Here is a 24,143-nt window from a genome sequence, read left to right as displayed (position 1 = left end):
AAATGCCCACAGAAAATTTGAACATAGTATTAGGCAGGGACGGATTTCAGACTGAGTTGGTCAGAGTAAAATAAATCAATATGTGATTGACAGTCATCAATCAGATTGTTTTATTATGAGAAGCTTATGAACAGTAGTTACAGCTTTTGTTGCTGTTGGGGTAAAACAATGATTGTATGGCATTATTGGCTGGGTAACCCATCTAGCACTGTTTGGCCATCTGGTGCTAGTCTTTCTGAATGATGCAAATTCAGCAAATTGTGTGTTGATGAAGATGAGATGATTAGGCAACACAAACACCCAATTCCTGAGTGAAGAAAATCTTTCTCCGGGCTGGGAATCGAATCCTGAACCCCATGACCTAGAAGCAGCAATGCTAACCACTAGACCACAAGTCATGGACTTTTGGGATGAACAGTGCTCAAGCTGAATTAATGTACAGTCACTGCATTAACATTAATTTTTTTAAAAAAAAAAAAAAAAACCTAGTAAGATGATATAAAAGAAAAGGGCACAAATAGATCTAAAATGTCTAAAGTTCTCTAAAATATAAAAGCTGGTAATCAACTTGATAAAATTATGTGATCCTTCCAACACTGTGAAGAACTGAATAGATGGAGAGAAATTTAGTAAATTTTAAAATTCTAGAATCCCCATTAGAGGTGAAATTATGTTTAAATTAAATTATTTTAGGATTTTTCTTTTTGCAAATGACCTAATTTAAAGAAAAACACCAGTAATTAAGAGACCACTACTGTCTACAACATATCAGTAATTTATTCATTATGTTTGAAAGGACACATCATGTACCAAGCAAAGGTATTTCCTTGCTAACCAATCACAGAATACCTATCAGTATCAATGAATTTTCATGTATAACTAAACATATCTCCAAATATTTTTCTTCACTATACGGAAAATAAACTGGCAAAATAATTTACACAAAATATGAAAGATAATTTAATGCAGCACATAGGTCAAGCTATCCACAGATTATAGTTTAATATCATGTGGTTTAAAGAGGAAACTATTTTCATGAGTACAGACTTCAGAAAACTTGATAAACCACAAAAGTAATTAATTAGTTCAGAAGAATGAAAATATTTCCAGTAGTTATAAACATCCATTATGAATTTTCACTTAATTTGTATATTTATCACAAAATACAAAAAGTACCACTGTCCTGTTTCTGAAATTTGGTTTAACCATATGTGTAGATTATATTAGACTTATAAACTCATCTCCAGATGTAGGTACAGTTTGCAGTACAGACAGCATCCAAAATGATGGAATCTGTAGGATTTAAATATATCAATTTTGGAAATAATAATGATATTCAGTACAGAATGACAGCCTGATTTCCATCAGTAAAGCACTCTAATACAATAGCACTCAGTCAATGTGAGGTCTGTAATTACATGTTTTAATTTATAAGACACCCACAGTAACATTAAAAATTCTCCTTCTCAAAAACTAACACATCCAGAAAATATCTTCAATTTATTCTCACATCATGCCTCTGTCAATACACTGAATGACAAATTTTAAAAATTTTCTAGCATGTACATAACATTCAAGCTGAAGTATTTATGTTTCATCACAAAAGATACAGGTCTAGAGGCCATATTTGAAATGAAACTATTCAAGTTCTGGATACCATTCATAAATATGGTAACAGTACAGCATGTTCTTTCAAAAAGTTGTAAATTACAACAACACTGACACTTATAAAATTAATTTTGACAGAACCAAACGTAGTATTTGTAAGTTGTACATATAGTAATATACTCACAGCAGATGATTTTTATGTAAATTTTTGGCTTGAGAAGCAGTGCCTTCCATTTCTGTGAATACAATGTATCCAGTACTATGTATAAACAACACCACAAAGGAACTGAAGAATACGTCTAAGTGTATAGACTGCCAGAAGAATTTAATTAAATAAAGCTATTTCTTTCAGCATATTTAATAATGTATGAAATTCAAAAACTTGCTGTAATTGAAAACTATAACATTCCAGTGTAAGTCTGACATGCACTTTCTCATGTTTGAAGTATTACATACAATCTGTTTATTACACTACAAAAAGTTAAAGCATCCCTTAATTTCATCACAGCTTGACATGAAATCATAAATTATTTTATTACCTGTTACATAATTTCATGAAAATAAATGTGAGAACTTCCAGAGGATTTTCAACAGGAAAAAGCATAAATAACAATAAATTATTAGATTATAAAAAGTGTTCATTATAAATACTACAGTACAAAATACATTTTTGCATTAATGTATGGGTAGGGAATAGAGGTCTGAATTATCTTCAACACAATTAGCATAGCAACATTTAGAACCATACAATAAGGACCAGGCAAGGAGGCTATTAATTCCTACAAAATAGCACAGACTAAACAAAATATAACCAACAAAAACTATAAATATTCCCTTCAGCACAAATATGCAAAGCTTTTGCAAAGTTTAATGGAGAATGTAATTGAAACAGAATTTTGAGCACATTAGTAATTACATGGCAATAAACTGCAACAAATTATTTTTCATCCATTTTTCCCTCACTTCCTTTGCTGCTCTGCTCAGGTGTTGCTAAATCTGTTTCTTTGCTTTCCACAGCTATTGTTACAGCATCAGTGCTATAACAGTTTGGATTCCCTGTTTCATTTTGCTGAATTTCAACAGCTGCAGAATTCAACAGCTCTTCTTGCTTAGTATCTCCAGGTGAAAGACCAGTGTCACTTGTGCACACTGTTTCAGCATCCACAGCAGAACTACCAGTAGAATCATGTGGAGCATTTCCACAGCTCTCTGGAGTTGACTGGCCGGTAGAACTAGAACACAAGTTGTTAATATCAGACAGTGTTTCAGTATCCACAGCAGAATGATTAGAATCACATGCACTTTTTCTATGATTTTCAGCAGTTGACTGATCAGTAGTACTAGAACATAAGTTGTCAATATCAGACATTTTCCTTTCTGTGTGGTCTGTTCCTTCTGAAGGCATAACAGCTTCTTCAGAATTATTTTGGGTTTTGCTCATATAATTAGCTTCAGAAACTTCCTTTGTTTCACTCAAACTCAAATCATTCATAGCAACTACACATGGACTATTTTCCATTTGAGAAGGCACAGCATCTTCAGACATACTCTCAGTTCCACTTGTAGTAGTCACATCTTCCCACCCATCATCTCCTGATTCACTCCTTTCCTTCGCATCATCACTACTTTCCTTTTTATCTGAGTCACTTGACTTTGTTCCATAACTTTTATTTGTAGAATTTCTCTGTCCTCTCTGTCGTACTGCTTTTAGTATCTGTCGCTTTGGTTTTGGCATTTCATTTCCTGTCCTTGCGTCACAAACAGGGGGTAATGGTGGCTTTGCAGCACCAGTCACATTAGCTTCAGAAGCACCATGAGCCACCTCTTTCTCCTTTGATGATAGTGTACTAGCCCCAGAAAGAGATTTGGTTTCTGGAGATTGCTCATATTTCTTGTTCTGTCGTTTGCTGGGAACCTTCCTTTCAGTATTCACACGGACTGTTTCATCTTCTGACTGACTACTGTAGCTCATTCTTGCTTGTTGACGTGGTCCTACTCTACCTGTTCCTGCTATGTTCTTTGGTGATACTGGAGACAAAACAACAAACATTAGTAAGGTTTTCTAATACTTATATGACAAGATAACTATCCACACTTTCTGAGTAATTCTACAAACTACTTCCAACATCAATTTTTGTATTTTCATGCAATCACTACCAGATTTGTAATTATTACAACTGAAATATGATTAATTATCTGCCTCAGATGTACATGCTGTGTCACTGCAAACTTTTCCATGAATTTATTTTCAAGGAACAATTTTACAAGAAATGAGGCAGTAGCATGCAATCATAGTCAATTACATAAAAATGAGATGACGTACATGTCTGTGCATTTGCAAAATGACAAATTATCAAATATACCCCTGCAACATAAAAACAAAATAAGAAATAAAACAATAGTACAGAGAAACAAACTCTTTTGTGAAACAAAACAGAAATAAAAGGCACTTCACTCAAACATTTTAGAAAAAATTGAAACATTTGGAAACTTCCCCTTGGGGAAGTACAGGAAGAACACAAGAATTTGATAGCTCAAGAAAAGTGGGGATCTGGTTTAGAGTCCCAGATCAGCTAGCACATATTTAGCCATGTCAGGAAGTTTGAAAGATCCAGCTGTCAGGTCTTGCCTTTCAGAATGGCTTTCACACCTTTGTAGCAGGGATTGCTCCATGTACCACACTCATAAATTGTTTCTTGAGTGTTGTGAAGAATTATTCATACAGTAAAAGAAACTGCAATTACTCTTGTTTTGACAGAACGAGATGTTTGGAGTGCGATGGATTTATCTTTGCGTTTGAAGAGTCACTTCTGACAATCAATTGGAACATTACAGTAATACAGCCACCTTTTTACTGGCTGTAATAGTAGTATTGACATTGAAAGATACATCACACTAAAATTTGTCAAATGCTTTTTTTTTCTGCACTCTTAGATACAATGTGTCATCTACTCCACTCTCAATGAGTTCAGTACTTGCAAAGAACAATGATTTTTTCCTTTGATGTGACCTTTCAGAATGATCCAGCAGTTCTTATATTTGGTGTGTGCCAAAGCAGTCTTTGTCCACTACCTTTCACAGTGCAGTAACATTCTCCTCAGTGGCAAATGGAGTAGTTTGGTAGAACTGAGAATGTCCCCCCCCCCCCAACCTGCCACCCCCCCCCCCCAAAAGTCAATCATCTGAAACTCGTTAACAATGATAATACAATAAACCAATGTATGCTGGTTTCAACAACTGGACTGGTTTGCTCCCACAAGTGACTAGTTGCTGGTGGACCTCAAGGAAAGCTGTCACAAAACCACACATGGATATTCTTATTTCCACTGGAACATCTAACAACCAATCAACAAATACATCAAAAGTGATAACAGAACCTTGTATTGTTATCCACAATAAATTTGTGAGAACGTCTAAGTAAACATTCATAGAAGCAGGTTACGTCTCGTTCTTGTAGAGTCACATGTCGTAAATCATTGCTAGTACCTTAGTATTAATATTAATAATGATACAGACTCAAAACTGATAGAATATGTTAGACTTATTATCCAGGAATTTATAGCCAACCAGAAAGAGACCTAGAGTTAAAGTCCAGTTACAGTGACATGAAAGAAATGCAACACACCACATTTTCCTATTTATCTTGAGAACACACAGACAAGGAAATATTATGTGGAATACTGTTATGCTGGTGCAGTCACTTTTTTCTAATATTTTATTAGCGCAACACATTTCGGCAGCATGCTGCCATCATCAGGTGCATTATACAGTTACTTATACATCAGCTGATAGGTTAGGTATATTAGCTGTGTGTGCCAGTGGGGTTAAGAATCAAAAAATAAACATTTTTGTTGGCAATTTCATTTCCTGGCACACAGAGCACAGTAACATGTCAATCACAGCTTAGCATTTTCATAAACATCTGTTTACAACTTGTTTGTGAAAATGCTAAGCTGTGATTGACCTGTTACTGTGCTCTGTGTGAAATCGCCAACAAAAATGTTTCTTTTTCGATTCTTAACTCCACTGGCACACACAGCTAATGTACATAACCTATCAGCTGATGTATAAGTGACTGTACAATGCACCTGATGATGGCAGCTTGCTGCCGAAATGCATTGTGCTAATAAAATATTGGTAAAAAGTGACTGCAGCAATATAAAATTATTCCACATAATCTTATAATACAGTCTCAGACCTCAAACAAATCCATATAACATGAATAAATTTAAAGGAAATATTAGTTCAAAAAATTACAGGAAACTGATCTTGTCAATATTCTAGATCTGTTCAAAGAAAGAACAAAATCTTTTCTGAAAAGGGAATATGTTGGTATTCTCTGCAGATATAGTGCACATGTTAATTGACAATAAGTTTGTAAATGATCACTGTAGCTGAATAAACAATGTGCAGGATTCATATGCAAAGTGACTCATGATTGAATCAATGTGAACCCATCTCTTCATCCCTCCCACCCTCCCTCTCTCCGTCCTTTGACATAAGGCACACACTCTTGTCATTCAACAATTTGCTGGCTGTGAAATCCACCATTGTATTATGTGAAACCTATGTCAAGGAAGTGCAGCTGATTTTCCTCAGAAGATGCAATGGAATTTTGGCTATGAACTAGTGAGAGTTGCTTATGCTGGAGAATGAGCTCCTCGGTGACAAAAAATTAAATTTACTACCTCTGTTTGAATAATACATGAGAATTATTCACACAGTTTCATCGATATTGCACAGTTATAAACTAACAGTATGTTGGGGTGAGTTATGTCTGCAAGCACACAATTCATTCTATAACAGCCAATGACAGTACATGAAAAAGTGCAAATATCTGCACAACATTGCTTTCAGTCTAGTCACGTTATTCATATGCTGTGCCTCATTGTCAACAGGCTATTCATGACCACGTCATTTCTCTTGTGGAGGAAGGGGATTTGACAGTGCTGGAGGCTGGGGCACAGTACTGAGTCCCTGAGTGTACACGTGACAATGCAGATACTGCAGCATCTAGTACGTATTTGGGAACTGGAGTTTGTCATGTAAGGATGCCCATCCAAGATAATGAACTTCTCAAAACGTCATGGCAAAACCCTTTTTTAAACACAGTGCAGTTGAAACATACCACCTGCATTTCCCAGGTCAGTGGATAAGGGCTGGCACCAGCTTCAGGAGACCAGACTACCTCACAAACAAGCAGCAACAAAGGAGGAACTCAGTGATGATCATCGACCCTACAGATTAGCGTTTGCTGAGGACATTGTCAATCTTGAACATGATATTTTCAGACAAATCAGTACTGTTCTCAGTGAATGATGGCCCAGTACAAATACAAAGGCTGCAAGGTGCCCATTTTGGCCATACATACATCCACGAATCACTTCACTGCAGCCTCATGTCTGTTGCAGTTTGGGGCTGGATGCATTCCCGTGGACTTGGAATGCTTCACAGGATAGATGGTTAACTTGATGCTGCCCAGTATTATGAGTAATATTCTGGTCCTGTCAGTGCAACAACTATATCCAGAGGGATTAATCTGTTTCCAGCAAGACGAGTCTCCTATACGTGTCAGTGATGGTGCAGGGTTGGTTTACAGAAAAAATGTGATTTCCTCCTCTTGATTGGCCACCTCCAGCACCAAACCTAATCTCTTTTGAAAACTTATGGGCAGAAACAAAACAGATCATGCCAGAAACTTGCCTGACCACACACACTTAGAACCTGTGATGACTTTTAGAACATCACTCACCTCACAGACTCCTTTCCTCACAGATTCAGACAGTGATTGAAGCTGAAGGCCTCTGATCAGAATATTAAGAGGTAATGAAGCCTTATGCAATGCACTTTTGATGGCCAAAAATAGCTTTATAAAAACCCTGGACTATTCATTCTGTTAGTTTTGTGATTCCTACCAGTTACAGAAATTAAATTTGAATCAAACCTTTTTGCCAGGGCCACGAGACTGTCAACTATGTCACAGCTATGAATACATTATGCTACATTTAGATACTTCTTACTGATCCTGACTTGACATCACAAAATAAAGTGCCTTTACTATGTCCGTAATGCTACAAATGATGCAGCACACTTTTCTTGCAAATTTTTAGAGGATGTATCTACATGCTAAGTGTTAAGAAGGTGTTAATCGTTCTATTACACTGTTCATTACACTTCAACACCTCATAATAAGATAGATTCCTGTGTAACATGGCAGGTAATTCAATCTTCAGCTTTGGTCAGTTTTTGTGCTGTCAGGTGTACATAATGGTACAGATGGATATGAATTTTTCAGGTGAGATGGTATAAAAAGTGTTTAACTTCAATGCATTACGTTCAATGTTATATCTTATTCACGGTACACTGCACAAAATTCCTATAACTGTCTGACTGTGATTTTCCATTTTTTTCCACAAAATCTTCAACGTACTAATGGAAAATTATGTGTATTTATTTCAGCACGCATCCACATTGCCATAATCAGGTACACTGGTAAACTGACCATTTGAGGGATGGCACAGCACTTTTCTCTCTCCCCTCCACCCTCCAATCTGCCATTATATCTGCTATCTGCTCCTCCTCCCCTACTCCTGAGTTCAACAACTAGCTCTGTCCTAGGCTTGTGCCCTGGAACACATGCTGGCAGCACCTCTGCTGTCCCTCTACCTGCCCCTGAAGTCAGTTCATTACAGGTATCTCCTTCCTCTTCTTAATCAGACTAATTGAGGGTTCACAGGACTTACTAAGCATGTAGTCATTATCATGACTGATCAGTGGTTCTCTTACTAGGATATCAGTAAATTCAATGAAGCAGTTCCAGAAGTTAAATGCAGGTGTCAAAACCACAGTATGGTCATAGTCCATTCCATGTAATCCTGTATCCAGCACTGTCCAAGTTTAGGCAGAAACACAGTATGGTCATAATCCATCCCGTGTAATCCTGTATCCAGCACTGTCCAAGTTTAGGCAGTAGGCAAAACAGCCATCATCATTTGGTGTTTCAAATTCATCATATCTTTCCAGACAGAGCACCATAAAAAGGGAATAAATGCAGTGGCCCCTTCCTCCTGTGTTACCTCTTCTGTTTCCGCCAATTGTACAGTGGGCTCTCTGAATTTGCCACTCCTTGTAGCCATTCTTCTGGAATACCATCCCCAGATGTTCAAGCTCTTGGATGAGACTTTCATTGTCATGGAGGGTCTTGTAAAGGATTCTTGTAAAGGCAATCAGTGTGTGTGTGTGTGTGTGTGTGTGTGTGTGTGTGAGAGAGAGAGAGAGAGAGAGAGAGAGAGAGAGAGAGAGAGGAGGGGGGGAGGGGGGTGAACAACAACAACACTGAAGCTCCGCACGAAATCCATGAGTTGCAAATGGGTGTGAATGTTTCCCAACATAAGGAATAAACAATACTTAGCACATGACTATGTTGAGGCACAAATGTTGCTAGTAATGGGGCATAAAAGTGAACTTCCAGCAGTCCATTAAATTTTGGAGGAACTAATGGTCTCTGTCATAACTTCTTAACAACCTCATTTGAGATACATCATTGTCTTTCTCTCACCCTCTTTGTAGGGCCAGTGTTGATCTTTTGGTAGGCACTATCTTAAGCAGGCACAAAATTTCTTCATGTAATTCTGGTGAGACAGGGCAACAGCTGCATTGCCTTTGTTAGCGGTTAAGACCACAGTATTTGGATCTTCTCTTAGTTTCCACACGGCTGCCCTCTGCTGCCAGACATGTTTGGTTTAATAGGTCGTGTGCACATGAGAGCAGGAAAGGTTTCATGATGTTCTTCTGCTGCTTCAGCCTCAAGTTATTAAGAAATGAAAGCATAACCTCATCCAATTATTTGGATCTGAGATTGGTGATAGTCTGACAGGAAGTTTCAGAAGATTGTCTCACTCATATGTACTTGAATTTTGATGTTTGATATCCGGTGGCCTTCCTTTGTGCAGAATCCACTGCAGCCCATTCAACAGCATCAAAACATTCCCACATCCAGCAATGAACTGGCTGGTCAGCAGTACATGTAATTTGACCATCTGTTTGTTAGTAGAGCCCAGGCACTGGCAAGCAATACGTACTCTCTGCTGTATGATGACTAGACCAGCTCATTTCTTTACTCTTCTGGCTGCCACTTAAGTCAGTGTGATGTGTTACCTTGGGAAAGTTCAGAACCACACATTCTTCATGGCATCCCAAAAGGCATGCAAATGCATTTAGCAAATGGCTCCTTTTCAGTGGCACAGCTTGTCAAGTCTTTTCATGCTGTGATACATCTCCTCCCCATAGCAGTATGTGATGTGGTTCTTAAGCTTATTCCAGCATCTTCAGGATGAAGTAGTTCATGGGTGAGAGGCCAGATGTCAGTTTCCAATGGCCACAGTATTTTAACAAGTGACCAAATTTCCATCATCAGGTGCACTGCTAAACTGATGTCTCGGAAGCTAGAGCAGCATTTTTCTCTCTTTCCTTCCTCTCTCTGATCTGACATTCTGTTCACCATCTGTGCCCAGCATCTCCTCCCCTACTACTCAGACTGACACACTGCTCTATCTGTTGTGTTGGCAGAAGAGCCAACACCGTGTTACTAGAGGAGGCCGAAATGCACACTTTTTAGCTCACGCAGGCTGGCGTGAGGAGGGAGAACTATACTGGCGTGAGGTCTGGAACATGACAAGGAATTAGAATTCAGAAAGTGGAAGTAATTACTTTGATACTTAACTTTAATCCATTAATGATGAATGTCGCTCTTGACGATACATGATTCACAATATTATCTGTTCAGAATAGTAACTGAATATGGTGCCTCACTAGGTCGTAGCAAATAACGTAGCTGAAGGCTATGCTAAACTGTCGTCTTGGCAAATGAGAGAGTATGTAGACAGTGAACCATCACTAGCAAAGTCGGTTGTACAACTGGGGCGAGTGCTAGGGAGTCTCTCTAGACCTGCCATGTGGCAGCGCTCGGTCTGCAATCACTGATAGTGGCGACACGCAGGTCCGACGTATACTAACGGACCGCGGCCAATTTAAAGGCTACCACCTAGCAAATGTGGTGTCTGGTGGTGACACCACACTATCCTACATTTCTGACCAGTTACACATACTGCTGGCAACTCTGCTGTTCCTCTGCCTGTCCTCATAGTCACTTCATTGCAAGGTATCTCCTTCCCCTTCTTAACCAGATTAATTGCAGGTTTCCAGGCCTTTAAGCATGAAGCCACTATTATGATTGATTAGTGGTTGCCTTACTCAATTCTCAACAGATCCTTTTATGAAATGATCCCAGAAGTTAAATGCCTGTGTAAGAATCTTAATATGGTCATAATCCAATCCTTGTACTTTCCACAGAAAATGTGATGCAACTGCCGACTTGTTAGGCTCCTGCAATCTGGTGTTCTGTTGATAACTCAACAATGACCTTTGACAGTACACACCATCTGACCTACATATGTCTCGCCACAGTGGCAAGGTGTCTGGTCTGACAAGTGCCAAATTTCCATAATCCAAGGTTGTTGTTGCCACTGTCAAGCAGTGCCCATGTTTTATGCAGTGGGCGGAAGATTGTCTTCACTTGGTGTTTCAGAGTAATTCATCCTATCTTTCCAGATAATGTACCACAAAAAGGAATACATGCAATGGTCTTATCCTCCTGAGATTGCTCTTCTATTTCTATCAGTTGTACCGTGAATGTAGGATGTAGGGCTCCAAATCTGTCACTCTGTAGCTGTTCTTCTGGAACACTGGCCTCATGTGTTCAAGTTCTTGGTTGAAACATTCAATGTTAGAGAATTTAAGTGCTATGTACCAATGTTTTGAGCTTGCCATTCCTCTATGCCGGGTAATAACAGTGGTCTGCATCTAAGTATAGGTCAGCGTGCACCTTTTTCTGGTAAACACTGTGGCCCAATGTGCCAACCTCTCTTCTTTTTACCAGGACATCCAGTAAGAGAAGCACTCCATCCACTTCCACTCCCATGGTAAATGTATGCAGCCTGAAGTAATAAATGAAAATTTATCCGGTTACCTTCCATTCAGAAAGCTGTTGCACTCAGCAACTGTTATATTGACTTGTAAATTATAGATTGCAGCAATCAGTTATTCTTTTTAAATTTTACAGTGCATTCTCAAAGCACTATTATTTTCACTCCTGTTGGTCGGGCTTCATCCACAGTTCATTGAATACATTCCAAGGTTAAATCAATGTTCGGATGAATGGAATTCAGATGTATGAGGAAGTCATTCAAGGTCTCTCTTCTGTGTGGCCACATGGCAAAGGTGAAGGTGTCATCTACATACTGGAAGAAACAGGTAGTTTCCATTGGGCTGGCTCCAGGGCTTCTTCCTCAAATATTCCATACACATGTTGGTGACAATTGGTGAGAGTAGACTCCCCATGGCTACTTCTTCTGTCTGCTTGTAGTAGCCACTGTTGACATCAAAAAATTGTGTCTGTTGGACACTGACATCTGACCATTCACTTGTGAGCTATTTTGTCATGAAGTATGCTGGGACAAGCTGAAGGATCACATTTATAAATTATCAAAAGCTGTTGGGGAAATACTAACAAGTCACAGATTATATTCTGCAACACACATGTGCTTACACAAATACACCACCAGGATTGTTACTGACAATACTTAAATGCTACCTCTATTAGAACTGCTCACAGAACATTAGGCCAAACATTAGAACTTGTAATGGAATTAAGATACAAAATGTGTTTGAACAAATGGAGATATGAATAACATTAAGATGGAACACTAAAATCAAGGTATCATATAGCAGAACAGGCTCATCCATTAGCAACCCAATGATTCCTTGGTGTATGTGTAATTTAAATAAATTATTGTAAGTGCAACAAGATAAATTTGCTTTTTAATTGCAGGCTGCTTTCATTGTGACAGCATAACATTTTTCAACTCCTTGTTTTTAAAGTATTATATACCTCAAAGCATATCTGATATTATTTCTGCATTCTAACTAAGCTCTCACTGCCAATAAAAATAATGCATATCCCTCACTTACACACATACAACAGTCTCCCTGTACTAGAAACTAACATTCCAACATGAGTTTAAGTTTTGGTTCCACTGTCCTCCCTGTTCAACTATAAATATTTAAGTACATAATAAAATATTTTAAACTCAGTTCATTCTTTTTGTAAGAAACTGTTAACTGTCATCATTCATGTTTTTTCTTTCTTCCTTCATGTCCCTTCCTTATCTACACCTCTCCCAGGAGCTTCCATTCTGATAACTTTCTTTTAAATTGATCAATTTTGTTAATGATTAGTTCTCCAAGCACACATCTTTCTAACTGACAGTTCAAGAGTTCAAGTTGAATTAAAAATGTGTTGTTATACTTCAACTGCTAGTGTCCTCATGTGTTGGTGTCATCCTAGCTGTAAATAATATTTATTTCCAGTATAGAATTTCTATTAGTTACCTTTCACTCTCTGAACTGGAGGTGCAGCAGCATGATCATTCTTCACAGACACTTGCAGTGATATTCCCAAATCCTTCACAGTCCTTCTTTCTGGTTTGGGGCTTTTAGCTGCAAGCCTTTTATCTAAAAAGATAATATTAAGAGGTATATAATGCAGTCATTATAACAATTATTAAGAGAGGCACAACAAGAATGTGACATTTATCTGTATATGTATCGCTACTTCTACGAAGTCATATCCAGTGATGAATTCAGGGGGTGGCCTGGGGGGGAAAGTCGCCCCCCCCCCCCCCTTGGAAATTGGAAATAACCCCCGAGAAATTCATATCTATAGTTGTGGTGAAACAAAAAAATTATCACCTAGTCTGTTAACTTGTACCATTGTGACAAAATTTAAACTACGCCAGCTGCTGTTGCTATCAAAGTTTGGAGTCAACTATGGAGAAGTCATGATGACATGCAGTTTTTACAAGCAAAATGAATGTGTAACACAATAGGTGGTAGCTGGGTCCCTATGGTTTGGTTTCGTTACTTATCAATTCGGTTTGGAACACTTAGTGTCAATTGTTCTGTTTTTATTATTATTATTGCCAACACTAACAAATTAGCAGTTGCTGTATAATAAGTGTGCGGTAAAGCTAAGCATTGCAAGGTGTGTTGGCAATGCCGATTGTGAAATAAGTCAGCCTTTCCTCTCTCATGTCTTCCCTCACCGCACCTCCAATCGGCCTAACGTGTAAGCTGATCCCTTAGGTACGCAGCCCACCCTCGCTGCGAACTTTATTCTTATCCGCCGCTCATATCTATACTTTATTTGCCCTTATAATAAACCTGATGTCGCAAAACATGTCCACGGGTATTGCTACGGAATTGGAAATAGCATCTGACATTATAAAAGATTGTATTAATTTTTTTTATTACATTACTGGGAATATTTCCAAGATTTAATAGCCATATAGATTTTTCCTAATCGATGAGTCCAAAGCTCAAACCAAATATTTGTGTATACTTGACAATGATTTTTGCAGTGTCAATGGGGATACACAATTTTTGCCTAAAGAAGCAATACATTCCGCCATGAGTGGGACATTTGGCAACACTGCTGTACGAGTATAATCTAAGCTTTCATTGTTGTATAAAAACTCAATGCATTGTTGAAACTGTTGTAAGGTTGTAACAGTCAGTTGACAGGTTACTATGGAAGTGTGATGTGATTATGTAGTGTACTACGTGCAGTCTTCGTCGGTTTATAACATAAGAAAAAGTGTTAGTGCCGAAATACAATGTCGAAACAACAAACTTCAATTTCTTTCTTTTCTAATAAAAGACAGTGTATTGCAAAAGACAAAGATGAGTGTGAGTCTACTGAAAGAAGTGCTAATGATTGTGATGATGAATTGCATAAGTCTACCAAGTCTTCAGTCTCCCTTCCACAGTTTTCAAACAATAAATGTGCTATTTCTGGCCCATCCAGAAATTGCAATTCTAAACAAAGTATTGAATGTGAGTTTAAGTATCAGCAAAAATGGGAGTGTAAGTACAATTGGTTGTACTTTGATCATGAGCTGGGTGGGGCTTTCTGCAAATTGTGTGAAATGCATTTAAAAAACGATATCAAAGCTCTACAGAAAACAGGAGGAGTGTTCATTTCTGTACCTTTCACTAAATTTAGAAAAGCTACCGGAAGCACGGGAAAACTAGAAAAGCACGGCAACTCAGAAAAACATGCCAGAGCCATTGCACTTGAAAATTGTAGATGACAGGGATTAAACGCTCCAATTCATACACATATTTAAACAAAATGAAAATGGAAAAGCTTTAAACCACAAAGCATTGCCATCGTTAATTCGAAGTCTGTATTTCCTTAGTAAGGAAGAAATACCCCACATAACAAAATATGAAACTCTAATTCGTAAGGTAGTACTGAAAAGCAACATTAATCTTGAAAAGTGGTTAAAATTTCAGAGCATAAGGTCCACATATCTTAGTAAGTATACTGCGTCTGAATTGTTGACTTGTTTGGGAGAGTCTTTAGACTTTCAAGATGAAACACATCTCCAGGACAAATATTTTTCATTAATGGCAGACGAATCTACAAATGTTTAAAACCAAAGTGAACTGTCTTTAGTAGTTGGATATGTTGCACCGTCTCCATCGTTTGAAGTGAAGGAAAGGTTTCTATGTCTCGTTGAGTTGAAAAGCACTTCAGCTGAATCCATATTTACAGCAATTGATACTGAACTAAAGAAAAGAAAACTTTCTTATGACATATTATTATCTTGTTCTTTCAAAGGTGCTGCTAATTATAGTGGTTCTATCTCAGGAGTCCGCACTCGGTTGTCAGAGAGGAAGGGCCATAAACTGCCATACATTCACTGTAGAGCGTATGTTATGTCAATTGCTGCCACCAACTCTAGGAATAAACATCCCATTATAAAACGCACATTACATGTTGTTAAAGACATTTACAAACTTCTTCATCGCTCTTTCAAACGAGAAAATGTTTTGCATGAAATTCAGTGTGCTTTAGAGCAACCTGTTTTAAAAATACCCAAAGCTGTTGACATCCAATGGTTAAGTACCTATCGCACAGTTCATGCTATTTTCCTAACCAACAAGTCCATGATAATGGCACGTGAACATATACACAAGGACGATGCAGATTTAACAAGTTTAGCTGGAGGAATCTTGTTATAAATGATGCATTCCAATTTCATTGTAGGTTTAGTGATTTTAGACGATACGTTAAATGCAGTCTCAAACTTATGTAAACTTCTGCAGAGACAATCACTTAAAATTTTGCAAATCCCTCTACTTGTTTCTGGAACTCTGGAACATTTAAGACACATCGACTGTCTTTGTGACTGTGATGGACATAGCACAGAAAATGAAACTCTTAATAAAATTAAAAAACTGCAGGAGGATGCAACAGAAGTTAAAGGTGTGCTATTCACGAATGTTGAGGAGCAGATTCAAGCTATGAAAAGTGCAAGGAAATTTGTTAAAAGTATGATTGATGAAATTGAGCAATGGTTTGATGAGAAGGCAATAAAAGTGATAGAACTAAGTGCATATTTGGAAAGTTTTAAAAAATTTCTAGAGTTTAGTGATAATGATTGTAAAGAACAGTGCTTGATTTTGGGACTTACAAACATCGATGCTATTATTGCAGACTTGCATTCTTTTAGGTATGATGTTAGTAATAAATTAGACGATATGTCTTCTGATGTTACTTCTTTCGTTCTGAGAGCCGACATCGGCTACGAAGCACTACGGACACTCGCTGAATGTGTACTGTGCATTCCCATTTCGACTTGCAGTGTGGAAAGGTCATTTAGTACAATGAACAGGGTGATGACAGAATTAAGGAATAGGATGGGTCAGAAAATGGTCCAAGCTTGTGTGAAGATTTCAACTGAAGGGGACGATGAGCCAACAGAAAGTTTTATTGATGACGTCATCAAGAGATATGCTGTAAAAAAGCCTTAACGTATTAGTTTGATGTAAATGTGAGTTTTTTTGCATGCAATAAAATTATTTTATTATTTAATATAATTAACTTAGGCTTAGCCTAACAGCTTAGTACTTAACCTACATATTATTTAATTATATATTAGCTATTCATGAAAAATTATAAATATTAATAGCGCTGCTACGTCTTTTGAATGCTATCACTTAAATTTTAAGCCTATAACTTTGTCCTTTCCCCCCCTCCTCCCCCTCCCCTGTCAAGCTATATATCCCCCCCCCGGGGGAAAGTGGCTGTATTCATCACTCGTCATATAAGGAAAGACTCTGACTACAGCTGTCTCTAGTGAACTCATTGTTGATGGAAGGTTAGACCCTAATCTTCCTTACTTCCATCTACAGAGAGTAATAATACACTACTAAACTGCAGGGAAAGGAATAAGGGGATGGAGGTATGACACCAGTAATATTTTAATGAGTCACATTCCTCACTAACTAAATAATTTGAACCAACATTTGATTGTGGTTAGTGTGTGAATGAGTAAAAGTCTGCTCTCCAAATGTAGAAGAAAGTAGCATCATTGTTTTGGTAACATGTCTATTGTTGCTTCCAAAAACAAGAGATAATAAAAATAATACAGGTACTATAACCATGTAACTCAGAAGACTTATCTGCTAGCCTTGTGTTGTTGTTGTGGTCTTCAGTCCTGAGACTGGTTTGATGCAGCTCTCCATGCTACCTATTCTGCGCAAGCTTCTTCATCTCCCAGTACCTACTGCAACCTACATCCTTCTGAATCTGCTTGGTGTATTCATCTCTTGGTCTCCCTCTACGATTTTTACCCTCCACGCTGCCCTCCAATACTAAATTGGTGATCCCTTGATGCCTCAGAACATGTCCTACCAACCGATCTCTTCTTCTAGTCAAGTTGTGCTACAAACTTCTCTTCTCCCCAATCCTATTCAACAACTCCTCATTAGTTATGTGATCTACCCATCTAATCTTCAGCACTCTTCTGTAGCCCCACATTTTGAAAGCTTCTATTCTCTTCTTGTCTAAACTATTTATCGTCCATGTTTCACTTCCACACATGGCTACACTCCATACAAATACTTTCAGAAACAACTTCCTGACACTTAAACCTATACTCGATGTTCACAAATTTCTCTTATTCAGAAACGCTTTCCTTGCCATTGCCAGTCTACATTTTATATCCTCTCTACTTCGACTGTCATCAGTTATTTTGCTCCCCAAATAGCAAAACTCCTTTACTACTTTAAGTGTCTTATTTCCTAATCTAATTCCCTCAGCATCACGTGACTTAATTCAACTACATTCCATTATCCTCGTTTTGCTTTTGTTGATGTTCATCTTATATCCTCCTTTCAAGACACTATCCATTCTGTTCAACTGCTCTTCCAAGTCCTTTGCTGTCTCTGGCGGAATTACAATGTCATCGGCGAACCTCAAAGTTTTTATTTCTTCTCCATGGATTTTAATACCTACTGCGAATTTTTCTTTTGTTTCCTTCACTGCTTGCTCAATATACAGATTGAATAACATCGGGGAGAGATTACAACCCTGTCTCACTCCCTTCCCAACCACTGCTTCCCTTTCATGCCCCTCAACTCTTATAACGGCCATTTGGTTTCTATAAAAATTGTAAATAGCCTTTCACTCCCTATATTTTACCCCTGCCACCTTCAGAATTTGAAAGAGAGTACTCCAGTCAACATTGTCAAAAGCTTTCTCCAAGTCTACAAATGCTAGAAACATAGGTTTGCCTTTCCTTAATCTAGCTTCTAAGATAAGCCATAGGGTCAGTATTGCCTCACGTGTTCCAATGTTTCTAAGGAATCTAAACTGATCTTCCCCAAGGTCGGCTTCTACTAGTTTTTCCATTCATCTGTAAAGAATTCACGTTAGTATTTTGCAGCCGTGACTTATTAAACTGATAGTTCAATAATTTTCACAATTTTCACCTGCTTTCTTTGGGATTGGAATTATTATATTCCTCTTGAAGTCTGAGGGTATTTCGCCTGTTTCATACATCTTGCTCACCAGATGGTAGAGTTTTGTCAGGACTGGCTTTCCCAAGGCCGTCAGTAGTTCCAATGGAATGTTGTCTACTCCGGGGGCCTTGTTTCGACTCAGGTCTTTCAGTGCTCTGTCAAACTCTTCACGCAGTATCGTATCTCCCGTTTCATCTTCATCTACATCCTCTTCCATTTCCATAATATTGTCCTCAAGAACATCACCCTTGTATAGACCCTCTATATACTCCTTCCACCTTTCTGCTTTCCCTTCTTTGCTTAGAACTGGGTTTCCATCTGAGCTCTTGATATTCATACAAGTGGCTCTCTTTTTTCCAAAGGTCTCTTTAATTTTCCTGTAGGCAGTATCTATCTTACCCCTAGTGAGATAAGCCTCTACATCCTTACATTTATCCTCTAGCCATCCCTGCTTAGCCATTTTGCACTTTCTGTCAATCTCATTTTTGAGACGTTCGTATTCCTGTTTGCCTGCTTCATTTAGTGCATTTTTATATTTTCTCCTTTCATCAGTTAAATTCAATATTTCTTCTGTTACTCAAGGATTTCTACTAGCCCTCGTCTTTTTACCTACTTGATCCTCTGCTGCCTTTACTACTTCATCCCTCAAAGCTACCCATTCTTCTTCTACTGTATTTCTTTCCCCCATTCATGCCATTTGTTCCCTTGCGCTCTCCCTGAAACTCTGTGCAATCTCTGGTTTAGTCAGTTTATCCAGGTCCCATCTCCTTAAATTCCCACCTTTTTGCAGTTTCTTCAGTTTTAATCTACAGTTCATAACCAATAGATTGTGGTCAGAGTCCATATCTGCCCCTGGAAATGTCTTACAATTTAAAACCTGGTTCCTAAATCTCTGTCTTACCATTATGCTAGCCTTATGTAACACATAAAAATGGAAGTTTGCTTCCTTGTTTGTTGTTCTTCTGTTTGTTTCTACACCATTCATCCAATCTAGATGATGCTTTGGTGAGTTGTTGTATGTCTGTCTGTAATGCTTTCTGTGGGGGTAAGAATCACTACCACCATAACCACCACCAGCTTAACTCAGGAATGTCTGGAGCAATTTCAATTAAAGTTTGTACTTACATGACTCATTATTTGTACAAAAATATTGGGGATGGGGGGGGGGGGGTAATACGCACCAGCCAGCCCTATGGTTGGGGCTTTAGATAGAAAATGTGTAGAAAATTTCATCAAATGTAGACCCTTAAGTTAGAGACACCACACTCACAAATCCTCAGAAATATGAAGCACTGGATAAATGGTTCTTCAAGAAACAGAAGCTACAGGTCAAAAGATCAATATTAATGTCAAACCCATAGTCCTTGGGGTCGCTAGATTTAATGGTGAAAGCCATGATGATCTTTCACCCCTACACTTAGGGCTAGGAGGGGGTGCAAAGACAGTAAAATGACAGCATATTATTTCGTAAGCTTTCATGGCCAGTGTCAATTTAGATAAAATCATTTTGGTTATTAGGGCATGTCATTATGAAACACTACAACAACGAAGCAGTCATGTTTCATAATAATGGAGCCTAATACCCTAAATGATTTTATTCAGATATCAGCATACCTTTGTAACACCCAAAGGGACTTATACCAAAACTGGCACACACCACTTGGTACCTATGAAAATTTACTGTGATACTAAGACACCACAAGCACTTCTATGGCTGAAGGTAGGAGTAAAAAGGTGTTACATAAAAGCATGATTCAGGCACCCCTGAAACCATTTCAACCATATTTGGTACATACATAACTCAGTATTTGTATGAAAATATGGTGGGAGTAAGTGGAGTTATAGGTGGGGGTGACAACAGAAAGCAGTGAAGTGTAAAAATATCCAAAAATAACTTGAAGGTATTTCTTTCCTGTAATTAGTTGACTTGGAATATTTTAAAAATATGGAGCACGCTCTGTCTCTCAATTGCATTATTCATTGCATTGACCACATAGTTGAATGAGCACTGAAGCGAGCCAATAATTTTGCCAGTGTGTTTTGGTACAAAAGATCATGCCACACAGTTCAGTACCACAGATACATTTGACTTCCCCTTGAGAGTTGCTTAGTGTAAAACAGTGGAGAACCATACATTCACCAGTGAAAGTCCTTTTCCTGAACAATTACAATCAATTACTATCAGAATTAAAACTTTTCCTCAGAATTCATGTAAAACTGCAGGGATAAAATTGCTAGAGACATGGATGAAATATGTTAAATGTGTGCGAAACATATGTGACATGTGTATGTGGGCAATGCCATGGGAAATAGCTAGTTACAAATAAGGGAAGGAGTAAAGGTAACTGTTATAATGTCAAGTTTAACAAATATATTTCAGAATGATACAACACATACAAGTCACAGAGTAAGTTGACAAGCAAGACATGTGTACACGTTAGCATTCGAATGAGCACTGAGTCCCAGTCTAGCGGCCGCTGCTCGGCTGGCCGCTTAGGTAGCGCAGCTGCTGCATGGCTGGCAGACAGTGCCGCACGTAGAGGACACGCGTAATTGCGCGGCGGCACTTTGAATGATCGGCGAGTCACAACACTTTTCCCCCTTTCGAAATTGTTGCACTGGTCTTGATGGAGATGTCCTGGAGATGGCTAAAGTTGGTTGATTGGTTGGTTTGGGGAAGGAGACCAGACAGCGAGGTCATCGGTCTCATCGGATTAGGGAAGGACAGGGAAGGAAGTCGGCCGTGCCCTTTGAAAGGAACCATCCCAGCATTTGCCTGGAGCGATTTAGGGAAATCACGGAAAACCTAAATCAGGATGGCCGGACGCGGGATTGAACCGTCATCCTCCCGAATGCGAGCTAAAGTCCATAGTCATTGTTTGACTCGCCATAAAGTCTCGAGGAGGCGGCTTCCCGTATGGACGGAAGTGTCCCCGATGATAACAGGTCGAGATGACAGGAGACGTAGGGGTCGAATCTGCTGGGGGCCCCTGCACCAATCTGCCCGTTGCGGCAAGTCCAGTTGATATGACAGGAGACATGGGCGATGTGTCGGCATCCATTGCAGGAGGAGGCAAGTAGATTTGCTCTGACAGAGGATTGTCATCCGGTTCCTGCATGGGCACGTCTCCTGGTGGCGTCCGTTCTTGTGCTGGCATCGCGATGACGGTGAGATGGTTGCGTTGTGAGTATTGAGAGATGCCAAGATCCCGAGCGTCAGGTAGAGCTGAAGGTGATGTAGCGGCATTCGGAACAGGCATTGCTGGCACACGAGGCCGACGCTGGTCCGAATGACACACTGCAACACCCGTGTCCGTCTGGATTTCATACAGGCGTCTGCCACGGTGTCTTAAGATGTGGCCCGGGCTCCATTTTGGCCGCCTGCCATATCCCCGTACCCAGACGAGGTCGTCGGCGGTGAACCGGCCAAGGGAAGGCACATGCAGCCATGAGGTGGGAGACCGCAGAAGATGAAGTAGCGTGCAGGGCTGTCGGCCATGTAAGAGCTCAGCCGGGCTGTGGTCGCCCATGGGGGTGAAACAATAAGAAGCCAGAAACTGGAGAAGCACTTCATCAGCAGCAGAAGAAGTCAGAAGTTTCCGCATCTGAGCCTTAAATGTGCGGACCAGTTGTTCAGCCTCACCATTGGATTGTGGATGGAATGGCAGGGCCGTGACATGCATAACGCCGTGACGAGCACAAAAATCCGCAAATTCAGAAGAGGCAAATTGCAGACCATTATCAGTAACAAGAGTAGAGGGGAGGCCTTCCAAAGAAAAAATGAGGGCGAGAGCACTGGTGGTTGCCGCGGTGGTAGGTGACGTGCAACGGACAATGAAAGGAAAGTTAGAGTAGGCGTCAATTACGAGGAGCCAATAAGTACCTAAAAAGGGTCCCGCAAAGTCAGCATGAATGTGCACCCAGGGCTTCTCAGGTGAAGGTCACGGTGACAAAGATGACTTCGGGGCAGCGGCCTGTGACGCACAAGGGCCGCAGGCAGCGACCATGTGTGCTATTTCAGAGTCGATGCCAGGCAACTACACATGACGGCGCACCAGAGATTTTGTGCGAGACACACCCCAGTGCCCTTGGTGAAGGAGGCGCAAGACCAAAGCACGCAAAGACGCAGGTACCACGACATGCGGCGAAGCATTGTCAGTGGAGAAGAGGATAATACCATCCCTAGCCGTGAGGCGGTAGCGCAAAGTGTAGTAGTTCCGCAACAGATCAGAAGTCTTAGCGGGCAGGTGATCGGGCCAACCCTTCTGAATACAGCGTAAAACCCAGGAGAGGATAAGGTCATCACCCGTAGCAACCGCCAGCCGGTCCCCGGTGATGGGGAACCCGTCCACAACCTGCTTCTCAGCAACATCCAGGTGGAAACACAAAAGTTCGTCCCTATCCAATGCCAGATCAGGACCCATGGGTAGGTGAGACAATGCATCAGCGTTTGCATGTTGAGCTGTCGGCCGGAAATGAATCTCATAATTGAAACGAGACAAGTAAAGAGCCCAATGCTGGAGGCAGTGTGCAGCCTTGTCGGGAAGTGACGTTGATGGATGAAACAAGGAAACAAGTGGTTTGTGATCCGCAACAAGATGAAATTTTGAGCCATAGAGGAAAACACCAAACTTATGAAGAGCATAAATAATGGCCAAAGCTTCTTTTTCAATTTGAGAATACTTTTGTTGGGCATCCGTGAGCATTTTGGCGGCATAAGCAATGGGTTGTTCTGAAGCGTCAGAAAAATGGTGCACCAGGACTGCACCGACCCCATATTGAGAGGCGTCTGTGGCAAGAACAAGATGTTGGCCAGGTCAATAAGGCATGGGGCCTGTTTCAGCATAGTCTTCAATTTCTGGAAAGCCGCATCGCATGACGCGGACCAGTAAAAAGGCACGTTTTTATGCAACAGGCGATGCAACGGCTGAGCCACCGAAGCCGCAGACGGTAAAAACTTGTCATAGTATGCTATTTTCCCCAAGAAGGCTTGCAGTTCCTTAACAGATGTAGGGCGAGGAAGGGCATCGATCGCAGCGACAGTTTGCTGAAGCGGACGAATACCATCCCGAGAGAGTTGAAGCCCAAAGTACGTGATAGATGCTTGAAAAAATTGTGATTTCTGAAGATTACACTTAAGACCGGCAGTCTGTAAGACATGAAAAAGTGTGCGGAGATTTTGAAGATGTTCTTCAGTGGTGGAGCCAGTGACAACAATGTCGTCCATGTAATTGATACACCCAGGGACAGGGAGCAATAATTGTTCCAAGAATCGCTGAAAGAGAGCAGGGGCACTAGCAACCCCGAATGGCAAGCATTGGTATTGATAGAGGCCGAAAGGCGTGTTAAGGACCAGAAACTGCCGGGAAGCAGTGCTGAGAGGAAGTTGTTGATAATCTTCTGACAGGTCAATTTTAGAAAAATACTGGCCTCCAGCAAGTTTAGTGAACAGTTCTTCAGGACGGGGCATAGGGTAAGTGTCGATGAGGCATTGAGCATTTACAGTGACTTTGAAATCGCCACGGAGACGAATATCACCATTTGGCTTAGCAACGACAACGACAGGAGAGGACCACTCACTGGAAGTGACAGGAAGCAAGACCCCT

The 24,143-nt window shown here is 39.9% G+C and overlaps 1 protein-coding gene across 2 annotated transcripts in view; it reads right to left on the bottom strand.

Moving 5' to 3' along the window:
* Positions 1–947: 947 nt before the first annotated feature.
* Positions 948–24,143, bottom strand: part of LOC126194896 (uncharacterized) — a 183,296-nt gene continuing 160,100 nt past the window's right edge. For both annotated transcript variants that reach the window (XM_049933249.1, XM_049933250.1), the window contains 2 exons: positions 13,057–13,179; positions 948–3,636 (listed from right to left, as the gene is read on the bottom strand). In XM_049933249.1, the coding sequence (XP_049789206.1) occupies positions 2,546–3,636; positions 13,057–13,179 (1,214 nt within the window). In that variant the 3' untranslated portion in view covers positions 948–2,545. The remainder of the gene's footprint in view (positions 3,637–13,056; positions 13,180–24,143) is intronic.

This window comes from Schistocerca nitens, chromosome 7 (assembly GCF_023898315.1).
Source record: "Schistocerca nitens isolate TAMUIC-IGC-003100 chromosome 7, iqSchNite1.1, whole genome shotgun sequence".
NCBI lineage: Eukaryota > Metazoa > Arthropoda > Insecta > Orthoptera > Acrididae > Schistocerca > Schistocerca nitens.
Note: the sequence above shows the minus strand (reverse complement) of the source record. Positions and strands in the feature narration are given on the sequence as shown.